The following is a 15,313-nucleotide window of genomic DNA, read 5'->3' as shown; positions in this document are numbered from 1 at the left end:
TTTTATGACGCTGCCGCTGAGGTTTGATTGCTAACTTTAAACATTCACGACTGTAAGCCGTAATGATATCTCCACAATTTATTTCGTTTATGGCGAGTAGCGTACTATAAAATAAGAACTAGTTAATTTTGGTGACACAATTTTTTTTTGTTGTTTTTTCAGGCAAGTACATTGTAATTAATTATTAACAAGTTTAATGAAACAAAAATATATTGTCACATTATTCACTTGAGTTTTTATATGCATTTTGTTTTAAGTAAAGTTTTTTAGCCTAGAAAAAATAAATTTAAAAAACGTACGATTTATGAACTTTTGAAAAATGACAAAAAAATACCAAATACATAAATTAGATCACGTAACATAGCTCACTTAAAATATCATACAAATTACATATATACAAATAATAACAAAGCAACGAAAGAATTACAACCCAAAAGTACATCACATGAAAAATAAAGGCTCTCCTTTAATTAAACTTTGAATATTTTGTGGGCAGAGCGTCAATTTCCGTTGAAGTTTTATGACGCTGCCGCTGAGGTTTGACTGCCAACTTTAAACATTCATGTAAGCCGTAAAGGTGTTTTCACAATGAGCAAACTTTTTATAAAGTAACGGGATAACAGATGTTATTCAGTTACTGTGACTGTTTGTGTCGTAAAACTTAATTACTAAATGGGTTCCGTGCTTTAGCGGGCTCGTCAAGGTGTCAAGGTATTATTCGATAGCAGTAGATAAAACTTGTCGGGAACGTATAATCAATTTAAAAATGTCCGTACAGGGTGGTCAGTGGTCAATAAGGGGAGTGTCACAAGGCCGACAGGTTATGTCGCCGACACTAGACATCGGTGACTGTCATTATTGGCATTGACTATCGCTCGTGTAACTCCCTAACTACCCACCAATGCACTGAACGTCTCCTCTATTTATACCGTGTCAAACAGTGGATACAAAAAAAATGGTTGCAACCAAAAAACTAACTTAAATATGAAGCGGTCATAGGATTGTTGTACGGGTTAACTGCAAAGGATACCTTAAATAAATCATAGTCCATGAATGGAGAGAAAAAAATTGTATGTTTCGAACTAATAAAAACGTATTATATGTAAATATATTACGTTTATAGGACTCTACTAGGACATACTCTGTCATGGATGTTATATACATATTCAAGAACAAGATCCCCAGACCCAGAACAAGCATCGATCAGGAATCGAAACTCTCTATTTAAATAATTGTATTTAAATACAAATATATTAAAAGAATAACGACCTTATTGGGACATCAAAACACTAGTAATTGAAAGATTATAGTAATTATGATTACAATTATGACGTGTAATAAATAGGCGATTACAATTACTTATCTATAAGAAGTATTTAAAGCAACTGTTTGATACCAATAAAATGTATTATATCCTTCGATAACTAATTATATCACATCACGAAGAAAACAATGATAAGAGAATGAATTTAAATTATTCAGACTAAAAATGAAAGACTGAGCATTTTATTGTATTAAAATTTGGAGCATTATTTGCACTTTTTATGATTTTTAATACCATGATAGAATTCTATATATACATTATTACAAGAAATTGACAATCTAGTCTGCACTTCATGCCTACGAGATTTTTAAAAAAGTTCTCAAAGGTATTTGGGGTCTAAAAATTCGCACTTGTCCAGCGCTCCTTCGCATCCTGAGAGAAGACCGTGCTCAGCAGTGAGACTTGTAATGGGTTGGTGAATTCTTCTACATTTTTACATTTAGACACACATCTATTAAAATAAATATAACTTAAACTAACCTAACTGCGGCTGTTTCTACAGCTCGCCACACATCTTCAACAACATCAATTATTTCTTCAACAGGTATACTAACACCATCATCACTTTGCGGTACATCTATGTTAAATGTATATAACACACCTGCCTCCATAGCGTAATCAGAACTGGTGCCTGACGCTCGGTCACCTAGCGCAGAAAATCCCACATCAAGTTTGTATGTACCATTGATAGCTTTAACCATATCCAAGCCGAGTAAATGATGCTGTCTGAACATTCCACTAGCAGCCCTTTCGTATTGCCACGGATAAGAAACAAAACCATCGCTTGCACCGGAGTTTTGCAAAGACACGTAAAGTCTCATCCTGTCTCCATATTCTTCTAAAATATCCTTGATGAATCTTGCTTCAGGTTCGGAGAAAGCGTCAACGCCACTGTAAAGGTGGCTGCAAGGACTCGAACTGGAGTCGGAAACAAGCCAGGATATGTCGAAATTCCGGTTAATGTTCACTCCGGGACAAATTAAGCCTAAGTTGCTGCGAATGCTTCTGTTTTTCGTCCAAAGTCTGAGCTGAAAATGAAAACAATGCCATTTAAAATTCTTTTAGTTAATTCTTTAAACTGTTTGAACTTGTTACTTAAATAATTGTATAAGAAATATCTGCATAGATGTTACTGCTGTCTATGGGGTTGCATACAATGCTGAGCTGGCAGAATATAAAGAGGCGATAATTGACAATATCCATGATGATGAGAGCTACGGTGGTGGTATTTGTATTTGTTTTGTATTTGGGCTATTGTTTAAGTATATGTGTGACGGAAATGTCCTTATAAAATATAATTGTTTGATTAAAATTATTCAGTCTTGTTTATGTTTTCTGTATAATTCATACTATTTGTAATATTTCTAACAAATCAAATGATTTTCAACTAAATTATTACTTCTTTAATTTCACCATTATTAACTATCTTCATAATAATTCCTGAATTACTTACATTAGTATGAGTATATTCATATCCATCAGGATTTAAAACCGGGATAATAATCCATTCGAAGTTTTCTATAAGATTCCTCTGATCTTCGTTAAGAAGCTTCTCAACAATATTTAACGCCGATGGCACAGTAATCCATTCCCTGGGAATTATTCCCGATTCGACGACGGCAACAGGAATCTCGTCTGAGGAATTGGCTGCTTTTATTTTGAAGTAAACTAAAGATCTGCCTTCATCAGTTTCACCAGCTTCGACCACTGAGAAGGATACTTGAGTAGAATTGATATATTTATATTCCAACTCGGTAATATAATCAAGTATCTGAAAGAAGTATTAGGATTGCTAATGTACCAAAAGTATAATGCATCAAATAACTTTTTGGAAGTACATGTTTTTTACATGAGATATAACAAAAATCTCGACTGCTTAACAATATTTTCTGAAGGGGAGAGAGTTATGTAGCCTATGTCACTTCTACAATTTAACAAAATTGACACCTTATATGTTAAAATCTGTCAAGATGTTTGGCTTATAGGAAGTGCCAAAGGATGAGACATACGTACCCTCGGAAAATATGTTCAAATATATAAAAAAGAACGGACTATTTTATAGCGCGAGTCATAGAATTTTTCGCGGCGTTTACATATTCGTCATTATTTGGCGATATGTTCGATGGATTGTTCGCAGTGGGACAGTAACGTATTAATGCTAAAGATATAAGAAGTAGTCTACCTATAAGATATAAGACAGATACCAACCTCATCATATCTGTTGTAGTTATAAATATCGAAGTCATTTTCGATGTCAGTTATATTTCGAGATGACTGTCTTCTACTCGTATCTTTGGCTATTAAATATCTGAAATTTATGTAAAACAATAGTTTAAACATCTTGTATTTTATTTGTAAATATATTTGTATATGGTTCAATTTATTTACACAAAACAATTAAGTAAGTTTAATTTAAATCATTGTTCTAAATATAAATACAAAAATACAAAAATCTTTATTTGTAGAATAAGGTTGGTGTTATAATCAAGAATTTTCGCTCATTCTGCCATAACTGACGTACAAATATAATTTTAAGTCGCATTTTATAAGTTCAAATTATTAAATTGTAGATATTAATTTCCAATATTATTAAAACGTTAATAAAATAAAATGTCAATAACAATAAAATGTCACATAAAGATAAAAATGAAAAATGGTATCTTAATAGAAAATGTCAAAGGAGCAACCACTCAGCAAATCATAAATAATCATGTGTAACTAGTCGTCACTGTTGTTGAGAAACTCGACTAGACTATAAAAACATTTGCCAATTCAATATATTTTTAAATTTCTTTTAAAACTGATAAATTCCTCAATATTGCGAATATTTTTTGGAATTTTATTATGGAGTTCTCTATTAAAATCACTTGTCGAGAATTAGTTTTATGCCGAAATTAGTTAATAACAAAGTGAATGCAATAATCCGAGGTCCGAGATTCAAATACCAGGTACGTACCTGGTTTTTCAAAGTTATATACATATAAGTAATTATTTATTACTTGTTATTATGGTGAAGTAAACATCGTGAAGAAACTTTGTGGTGTGTGAACCAATTCGCACTTGGCCAGCGTGGTGGACTATGGTCGAAATCTCATTGAAAGGACACCCGTGCCTAGCAGCGGGACAGGTATGGGTTGACGATGAAACCCAGAAGTCAAAATAATTATACCCTTTTTAAAAAGGGGCTTGTAACTTACTCATAAACGTCTTCCACGAAGATATCTCTATCAACACCTAGTTTCTCCAGCTGACCCTCAAACCAATCAAAGTGTGACGGTGGTACCATGGCCTTCCCGACCACATTGTGCTTCAAGGACGGCTTCCTCCAATAGTCTATAAGGTCACTTTTTAGCAAGTGGAAATTGTCTTCTTGGTATTGACTATGAAGCTTTATATTGTAGACTTTGTAACTGAAAAATCAAAATAAAATAGTTCATTGTTGGGATTCCGTATATACAAGATATTTTTTGTATTTCTATTAGCAATCGCACATACAATCAATTTGATTGTTATTGGTTACTGCCGCCCGGACATTTATAATCAACCCCTGATAGGTAGAGCCCAACTTGAGGTTGGCTATAGATTGGCGTTACTGCCTCTACGGCCTGTTAATCTTAACAATTTTTCGCATACCACAGTTTATTTATGACTAAGCGGTTGTAAGGTGTAATGCCTTGTATGAAATGAAATGAAATGAAATATATTTATTTTGTATAGGCCAACGGCGGCACTTACAAATTGTCCGTTACAATATTTTCTTAAACTACTACCGGATCGGAACGCGACCTCTACTGAGAAGATCCGGTAAGAAACTCAGTGGGTTTGTCTTTTTTAATTTTAAAAAGAATTATTCTCTTTTTCATTTTTTTTTTAAATGCCATTATTTTTAGCTATAATAATAGTATCAATATCTCTGGTTTACCATACCCTCTATAATCGAATACAGCACTTAACCCATTTGTTTATACCATGCTTAGGTGCGACAGTGCTAGATCCCGGAGTCCTCTACATAGCGCTGCGGACGGCCACCGGCTAAGGTACAGTGTGTAAAAATCACACATAATTGTGTCACGCTCTCATGGCATCGGATACCTTATGAAGGTTTCCTCCTTCGTCAACAAAAAAAAGAAGACAGTGGTGCCTTTGGAGGCGAATCACGAACAATTTTGCCACATAATTCCTTATCAAAGACAAGTTAATCGATAGAATAATTTTCTATCCTTACTAGCTAGGGAATCGAGTGAATTGTTTTCTTCTCTTAATAACTAATTAATTTTAATAAAATTACCCTATAATACCTATGGTCATCAAAATTATCTTCGATGAGCCATTTTCTAGTAATATTTGTACCAACACCCAATTTATCTATTTGATACACTATCTTATTTGTTTTTATTGACTAACAACCGTAAAAAGTAGAAATTATCAGTATGTGATAATCGGTCCTACTTACTATTAAATTGTTTTATGGGGGGTAGAGTCCCTTATCTTATTCCGGTTCAATGGTACTGAATAAATAGCAAATAAGTACTTACAGTAATCAAACATTACATTTCTCAAAATTAAAGAAATAGTAAACGGGCATACTGTCCACCTGATGGTCACTGGCGCCCATGGGCTTCTGTAATCAACCCCAGATAGGATTGGATATTTCTACCTCAGGTCAGGACCCTGAGGTCTAAGCTGGAACGCCTCGGAAAAGTATGTCTCCCTTACCACACCCTTCAAACCAGAACACAGCAACGTGGCTTAACACTGCTGTTTTTACTGAGTGAATGAATGAATCACAAAGAGTTATACCACTATACTTCTTCTACTTTTTAACCGACTTCAAAAAGGAGGTGGTTAGCAATGGCCGGTATCTTTTTTTTTTTTTTTTTTATGTATGTACACCAATTACTCCGCCGTTAGTGGACCGATTTTAATAATTATTTTTTTATTGTGTAGAGACGAGCTGGAAGTTGGTCCCATTTAAATATGGTTAGGATCTATCGATTGGTTTTGGAGAAAAAGAAGGGAACTCCTCCACGCATGTAAATATAACAGCCATAACTTCGCCGTTTATGAACCTATTTTAGTGCCTTTAATTTCGTGTGTGGACAATTTTTTTTTTTTTTTATATCCTATAACCTAACGTTTAGGCAGACGTGCTACCTGATGGAAAGTAGTCAACGCCGCGTATGGACATTTGCAACACCAGAGGAGTCGCCAATGCATCGCCGGCTTTGTATGAGAGCTCTTTTTGCACCTTTTTTGAAGAGCCCCAAGTCATAGCGCTCCGGGAATACCTCAGGAGGAAGTTCATTCCACATCTTACACGTCCGCGCCAAGAACGTCCGTGAAAACCGAACCGTGGAGGACCGCCACGAGTCCAGTTGGTGTGGATGGAACTTCATCCTTCGGCGAGTGGTGCGATGGAGGAATGGTGACGTAGGCACCAGGTCAAATAGTTCCTCGGAACACCCACCATTGTAAAGCCGGTAGAACACACAGAGGGAACCTATGTCCCTCCGCAAACTCAAAGGTTCTAACCGATCGGAGATCACCGGGTCGTTGACGATTCGGACCGCGCGTTTCTGCACGGAGTCAAGTGGGTTAAGTTGGTATTGGGGCGCCCCTGCCCAGAGATGTGAGCAGTACTCCATGTGGGGTCTCACTTGCGCCTTGTAAAGCAGAAGGAGTTGCCCCGCGCTGAAGTACCGCTTCGCTCTGTTCAAGACGCCCAGTTTTCTTGATACGCCCAGTTTTCTTGATACGCCCAGTTTTCTTGATTGCTACAAGTTGGTCCCATTTAAATATAATGAGGATCAGAGTGGGTTCTGGAGACAAAATATGTAACTCCTCAACCGATGGGTATAATTGAGTTTTGTTTGAAAATATTTGATGTAGGTTCTAATGAAATTGCAAAACCAGTTTATCATTTACTATTTAAGGGTCTGATAATGTGGCTCGGAGTCAAAATATGTAACTCCTCAACCGATGGGAATAATTGAGTTGTGTTTGAAGATATTTGGTGTACGTTCTAATGAAATTACAAAGCCAGTTCATCATTGACTATTTAAGGGTCTGATAATGTGTCTCGGAGACAAAATATGTAACTCCTCAACCGATGGGAATAATTGAGTTGTGTTTGAAGATATTTGGTGTAGGTTCTAATGAAATTGCGAAGCCAGTTCATCATTGACTATTTGAGGGTCTGATAATGTGGCTCGGAGACAAAATATGTAACTCCTCAACCGATGGGAATAATTGAGTTGTGTTTGAAGATATTTGGTGTAGGTTCTAACGATATTGCAAAGCCAGTTCATCATTGACTATTTAAGGGTCTGATAATGTGGCTCGGAGACAAAATATGAAACTCCTCAACCGATGGGAATAATTGAGTTGTGTTTGAAGATATTTGGTGTAGGGTCTAATGAAATTGCGAAGCCAGTTCATCATTGACTATTTAGTTAGGTTAGGTTGGAACATATAAGACAATATAAAACTAAGCGAGCAGGGCGCGGTAGCGCCCTGCGAGCGGGCGGTTCCAATCAATGTAAATACAGACCTTACCTTAATTCATGGTCACGTTTATACAATTTTATATTGTATTAATATAAATGATATTATTCACTAAAAAGGGTGAAAAAATTTTTTTAACAAAAAATACAACCGACTTCTATGTCACTACAAAGTAAAAAATAATTCAAATAAATGTTGGTTTAGTACATATTTCTGAAGTCGGCGCTCATATTAGACACGCTGTTTACATCGTTATCCAACGAAATATATTGAGCGCCGACTTCAGAAATATGTACTAAACCAACATTTATTAGAATTATTTTTTACTTTGTAGTGACATAGAAGTCGGTTGTATTTTCTGTTAAAAATGTTCATTATACCAAGACATTTTTGTTCAGCTGTAGAACTGTCACATTTCAATTTAGCAGAACAATAGACTTAAATTAGTATCAGCTCATTAACGTCACAATTATTTTAACTCACAACACTCACCTCATATAAAGTTCATTTTGTGCCAAAACTGTTAAAAATAAATAATTAAACACCAATATCACTGGGACAACCATTCTGATGGTCATCGTCATTTGAATCGTAAGATTTGAATGTAAATTGTAATAATCAGATGTTATCATTATCACATAATTATGTTATCAATCCGCATACATGGAATTATGGTAATAGATACGCACCGTATTTGTACTCATACTATAAAGACAGAATCGTACTTGAAAGAAACACAGTTAGTACATACTCATTTAATAACCTTTTACCATTTTAACTATTCCAGGTTAAGAATATATAATCAAATATGCATACAAAGAATGTTTATTTATACGAAACATATTCACCTAACCAAGCTTATCACACAAGTGTAATATCGGTTATACCATACATAAACATTTACAGATTTTACCTCATTTCTACTTGATTACTTTTACACAATACAATTTGTATTTTAAAATAATAACCACCATATTTACCTTTAACACATCAATTACTTATATTACATAGTTTCCTCTTACTTACAAGCTGTCTGCGATACGACTACAAACCGACTAACCGAGCCAACGTTATCACAGCCTTTTATAAGGATTTTAGATGCATACTACCCGCAATATAAGTGTATTTTATTATCAAACTACCCATTTTAATATTTATTCTTCAATCATTGCTGTTAAGACGACAACATACTGCACTGCAGAAGGTAATGTTTTTAGAGTTAGTGCCACCGCCATAACTCTTTCTATCTAATAAGTATACGGCGCTGCTGTGTGTGCTTGGAAGGGTGTGTTAAGGGAGATATACTTGTCCGAAGTGTTCCAACTTAGTCCTCAAATAACAGCAGACGACCCGCGTGGCGGAGCGGTCATCATACCGGTCTGACGCGCAAAGGGTCCCGGGTGCGATCCCCGGCCAGACAGATATCTAAATGATGAATTTAGCTTTCTGTTTCTGGGTCTGGGTGTTTGTGTATTTGTCTATGTGTGTGTCCATGGCACCCACAACACAGGGAATCCTAGTGTGGGGCTGTGAGTGCAGAGAAAGCGTATATATGGCCCGCTTCAGATAGGAATCTAGTCTTATCTGAAGTTGATTATAAACCTCCATGGGCGGTAGAAGCCACTTACCATCAAGTGGACTGCATGCTCGTTTGCTACTTCTGTATTTTGAAAAACAAATTATTTCATCAGGGTATCATATAATCAGGCAAATATTGAATAGAGTGTCTTGGAATTATATTGAATACACTCTCTGAATCTGATAAACCCAGTTTTTTCAACAACAAAGAAGTGTAGTTAAGAGTTTGTTAAAATCTTGTTCCTACTTGATCATTTTTTGTTTGAATAACTTTAAGTATTGAAGTTTGTTAATAAGGACTTTTGTTTTATCTCCATGTTTCTTGTAGCAAAAGTACTTTTTGCTCATGATTTGAAGAAACCGGTACAAAAAATTCACCTATGAGGTTATAACTTAGTAGTGACTGATTTCAAGCAAAACTGTACTTGGAATGTTGCAAGCAAAAGTCAAATGCATAACTTTTATGTTTAAACATCTAAAGCTAATGACAGTTAGACAATTTTAATTAAATTGCTTTGTCTAGTTGAACACAAAAACGCCTATACAATAAATGACAGATTCAGAAGCTATCTTTATTATCATTCTTAAAAATGTAAAACATCATTGCTTAATTAAAACTACTCGTAGAAACTTCCTCTCATTGTCTCTTCTTGTTAAATTCCAGTACCTTTCCTCATCATGTCATTATCTAGAACAAATCTTGTTCCAGCTTTAATACCTTCTCAAGTTTCCATTCCAGCTTGTTCTATGAAACTTGGATCAACAAGGAACCCTAGGCCGGTTCCAAGGCTGTATCTGTAACCTGGAAGCTCAATAGTATAAGATAAAGCGACACCGACATCCTGAGCGTAGTCTTGAGCACTTCCAGATGCTTTATATAATACTACAGCAACATTCCCAACAGTATAATTAGGGTTCCAATTCATTTTAACATCATCAATAGCTTCGGCCATCTTACCACCAACTAAGTTAAGAGTCAAAGCATTAGCTGGTAATTCTCCAGTTCCATAGCCAAAGAGAATCATGCTTCCAAAACTATGGATATCCAAAAACAGTTCGATCCGATTTCCATATTCGGTGAAGATGTCTCTGGTGAGGGCAGTTTCAGGTTCAGAGAAAGGTGAAGAGCCGTGGTAGGTCTCGGAGCAAGGCATCTTGCTGGAGGCAAGGGACCAGTTGATGTCGTAGTTGCGGTTGAGGTCCACTCCTACACAGATGTTTCCGATTATACCAGTGTTTCTTGTTGAACGGTTCTTGCGCCAGAAACGGAACTGTAAATGAAATAAATTTATATTCCCATAATAGGGTCATTATTCAATTTTGCACACACATGGGCCAATACGTAAACACACTGATCTAAATTTATTATTTAGAACCCGAGACTCTCTGTTATACCCGTAACTATTTATGGTTTATTGTTTATGTTTATTGTCCTGTCTATATTCCTTATAGTCTACTGCAGCTATTTGTTCATCAATACATTTCAATAAGACACAAATCAAATACATTTGTTTTATTAGAAATTGCAAATTTATTTTATTGGCTATCTAGAATACTTTCGATCTCTCTTGAAAATAAGATTAGGCTACACTTTTATCTTGTTTATTTCTCAGAGGATTATGGATTGATATCTAGACTAGATTTAATTGGACTACTCGATCTCAAAGGTTAATAAGCCCTCAAGAACTGTCTAAGATGTTTGCGGGGAAACTAAATAATAAATCAATAGCTACAGTGTAGAATAGATTACAGTGTAGATATAAGTAAAATCAAATATTTAAAATGTTTAACCGATTACAAGTAACGCTTGAAACATTATCAGATCAACTCATCTTCAAGGCTAAATAAAGTGAATCTTAAAACATATCTAGAATTACAATATCTACTTAAACAATTAAAAACATATCATTATCATCAACTTATTACAGATGAAAAATTGCGTACGGCCCTTCACTTATAATCTAAAATTACGGAAACAATCTGACTAGAATGAGATTTCATAGAAATTTTATAGAAAAAATCCAGTCTAAATCCTACATTGTATGCAACATACTGGGTGCAATTCATGACATTAAATATCATAATAATGGCTATAGTAATTTCATAACGACAAGGATAGATTTAATACATTTCTACCACGCTTTTATTAGCTTGACCTCTATGTGTGTATGTAACGGAATCTTTGAACTCGATTTTTACCCACTTTTAACGGTCCAATTAATTTCAAACTTTGGACACTTGTCAAGAATTAATGACAATAAACGATTTTAATATTTTTTCCCCATATACCTCGTCATGGTCGTTAAGATTAACGATTTTCTTTAAGCGATTTTAGCGTGGTTTTTAGTTTTCAAACTATATAATTATTTGTCCCTAAGTATTATCCTTCCACCTGATTACATCAGATTAACATCTAATGAATACTCTTTACAATATTCTTGAGAACTTTCGTGCCTCACCTTATTACGACTATACTCATAACCATCAGGATTGGCAATAGGGAGAATGATCCAATCAACGTCCTGAGCCATGTCCTGGTCGGTCACATCATTGAGTAGCTTCTGGATAGCATACAACGTCACTGGCAGCGAGATCCATTCTCTTGCATGCAGAAGAGATTGCATGAATACTATTGGTTTCGTTGGGTCCTGAAATTGAATCTTACTTAAATTGATTTACATCTGCATTATTAATAATATTGTCATCACATACATTGTGATAATCACCTTACATACGTTTTAGCCCCTTTCAAGTAAAGTAATTTGTTTGAATTAAAGAAAACCGTGGGAGAGCAAAACTAACAACTTCGCGAGAGTAAATTGTATTTTAAATGTTTATTAGAAGTCCAACTAAATATTGGCAAGCTTAATGAAATTGACACGGCTAGAGAAGTCGTGTGGGTCACTATTACTTTCACTTATTAATTATAATTTTGTTAATATCATTATTAATTCAATAAGGTTACAGTAAAATATTTTCTATTGGTTATTTTTTTTTGTTTCCGTTATGTAGGTACATTATCAAATCAAATTAGTATTTGATAATCAATACCTACAAATTTTCATATTATTAAATGTGTCAAGTAGACAGAATACATTTCTACTACCCTTTATTATTTCAATTTTGTGTAGGCGCTCAAGGGTTAGGCCCAGACATTCGGAATTAAACAAAATTAAAGTAATGAAAAGCTGTACAAATTGTAAGTGGCAATTAGGCTAAGAATATTAAGCTTCATTCAGATAAGGGAGTGAAGGGTGCTGGTTTTAATAAAATTTCATCTGTTTCCAAGGATTCTCTTAAGTCTACTCTTAATATCAGTATCTAACGGCTTCTAGAATATAATTTTGTGAATATTATCCTTTTCTACAGCTTCCTTATTATGTTCTAATGTCCTATTATCAAAAGCAATCATGGCCTAGTGTTCAAATTAAGAAAACTAAGATTCAAATTTTAAAACGCTAAATCATTATGGTTCAATCAAGAAAAAAATATAACCGCTTTCTACACTCACAGCCACACACTAGGATTCTTTATATCGTGGGTACCATGAACAGACACAAAAACGAATACAATAACACCCAGACCCAGAACAGATAAATTCATCATTCAAATATCTGGCTGACCGGGGATCAAACCCGGAACCCTTTGTGCGTCAAACCGATATGGTGACCGCTCCGCTCTGAAGTTTGTAATCTTTGTAATATTTTTTTACCTGAAAGTTAGTGGACGAGATCTTCAGATACTGAATGTCCCGTCCTTCAAAACTCTTTCCAGCGTTAACTAAGGTGACATTTGGATATGATGCCGCAATATCTTCTAAATAAGTATTTACCTGCAAAAGTTTTTAGTTAGAAAAATGTAAAAATCTAGACATACACAAAAGCTATTAGCATGCAAAATAGAGTCAAAAGTTGTAGAACCCTTTATCGATCGACTCCAGAGCCACCGCCACTTTCATTTCTGCTTAATGACTGCCGTTTTAAGCGCTGCAGTATTCCGGTTTGAAGGGTGTGTTAAGGAAGACATCCTTATCCGCAGCGTTCGCATTTTTCTTCGCATATTAACATAATGATTAGACAATAATTATTAGATCATTTTTTAATTATTGTAAAATTAGTTTGTTAATCATTACGCATTTGTTTTCAGTTAAATGTGACTAATAGAATCACCTAAATTAATTACCTCAGCGAAATTATATATTCTATCAAATGGTAGACCTTGATGTTTAGTCGTATTAATTTGTTTTCTTGAAGCTTGTGCCATCAAAGTATCTTCGAAATCTAACATCCTGAAAATATTGTTCAATACAATGGTCTAAGATCCCGGTATAAGACGACCTACACCGAGCTGGTTAATAAATGAAAATTGAAATGAATTAAATATGTAATTTTTTTAGTCAACCCATTTGCAATATACTTTTTGACATATTTATTTTGATATAAAAAACGTTTCATCCTTTAACCAGCTCCGTGAGGGTGCCTTATATCGGTATCTTCTATTGATGCTCTTCTCTTCTCTCTTACGCCCTTCTAATAATGAAAAATGCTCTTATGAACTAGACAATGTACGCTTTGCCGAAACTTACTCCTTGATATTCTCAACTTCAACGTTATACTTAATCCCAGCAGTATAGAATGCCTTTTGTATTAACAGCCTTAGATCACCAGGAACAAGGACGAACCCATCCCGGCCTGGCGCGCCGTGGACCCACACGTCCAGGTTCAGTTGGTCTGCTAAGGAGTTGAAGAACGACGACTGGTAGGCATCTTCAATTTTAATTTTGTACAAGGCATAGCTGAAATAAAAGTACTTTTGAGGTGTTTTAGCTGTGCCTTAATGCCAAATAACAGCAATGTTTGTGTGCTATGTCTGTAAAAAGCAGTGATAGCCTAGTGGTTAAGGAACACGGCCTCTAATTTTCAGATTTATGTGCGTATTAGAAATTAATTATCACTTGCTTAAACGGTGAAGGAAAACATCGTGAGGAAACCTGCATACCTGAGAGATTTATAAAAAAAAAATCTTAAAGGTATGTGAAGTATACCAAGACGCACTTGGCCAGCGTGGTGGACTAAGGCCTAATCCTTCTCATTCTGAGAGGAGACCCGTGCCCAGTAGTGGGACAGGAATGGGTTGATGATGAACAGCAATGTTTAGCGCTACTGTCAAGGGCGTGGTAAGGGTAATACTTACTCGAAGCGTTCCACTTTGTGAGTTGTGTTTGTTATAATATAGGAGTAACAGACAAGCATTCTTTCCACCTGATCCGTAATAAAACACATATGATTTGAATCCTATCTGAAGCCTAGACCTGAGTCTACAGATGCGCTGCTATCCCTGAGTACTAAGCTACAATGCCTCGGAAAAGTATGTCTCCCTTAACACACCCTTCAACCCATAATACAGCAGCGCTTAATACTGCTGTTATTAGGCAGAACTAGGTGTGGAGGTGATGCCACTGGAATCGCACCACAGATCGTTCTACCTGCCAAATATATAAAAACATATTTACTTACCCATCATAAGCCTCATGTCTTGCTGAGGCTATTCCAAATAACAACAAAGCTACCCAAAACATGTCTGCTTTCGCGTGAAGATAAGTTCAGATTAAATTTAATTAACCGCTATCTCCAATATCATTTACCGCTTCAACATTATCTAGTTTACTCAATCGATCAACAGAAAATCGAGTTAATAATAAGCTGTGATAGTGATAAAAATACATTTCGGAATCAGATGGACCAAAGATCGAATCCCAGGCAGGTTAAGTGTTTTTAGCAATTAATTATTATTTCATATAATGGAGAATGAAAACATTGTGGAAAACACCTACACCTGAGTTGTTCAAAAATTTTTCTGGAAGATGCATGAAGCTGTATTTTGAGAATCGTGAAGATAATGGTTTAA

General features: G+C 35.3%; 1 protein-coding gene and 1 pseudogene across 1 annotated transcript; both read right to left on the bottom strand.

Moving 5' to 3' along the window:
* Nucleotides 1-1,794: 1,794 nt before the first annotated feature.
* LOC140754552 (carboxypeptidase B) lies at nt 1,795-8,746 on the bottom strand. Its single transcript, XM_073089593.1, has 5 exons — nt 8,742-8,746; nt 4,522-4,734; nt 3,533-3,632; nt 2,778-3,095; nt 1,795-2,352 (listed from the first exon to the last, which is right to left on the bottom strand). Exons 1-5 carry the CDS (start codon nt 8,744-8,746, stop codon nt 1,795-1,797), a joined length of 1,194 nt encoding a protein of 397 aa, XP_072945694.1.
* Nucleotides 8,747-10,059: 1,313 nt separating this feature from the next.
* On the bottom strand, nt 10,060-14,984 carry LOC140754551 (carboxypeptidase B-like; annotated as a pseudogene).
* Nucleotides 14,985-15,313: the final 329 nt, after the last annotated feature.

The sequence above is a fragment of the Epargyreus clarus genome, unplaced genomic scaffold, assembly GCF_041222505.1.
Source record: "Epargyreus clarus isolate Ecla_fem2 unplaced genomic scaffold, WU_Ecla_fem_2.2 ptg000029l, whole genome shotgun sequence".
In the NCBI taxonomy this organism is placed as follows: Eukaryota; Metazoa; Arthropoda; class Insecta; order Lepidoptera; family Hesperiidae; genus Epargyreus; species Epargyreus clarus.
Note: the sequence above shows the minus strand (reverse complement) of the source record. Positions and strands in the feature narration are given on the sequence as shown.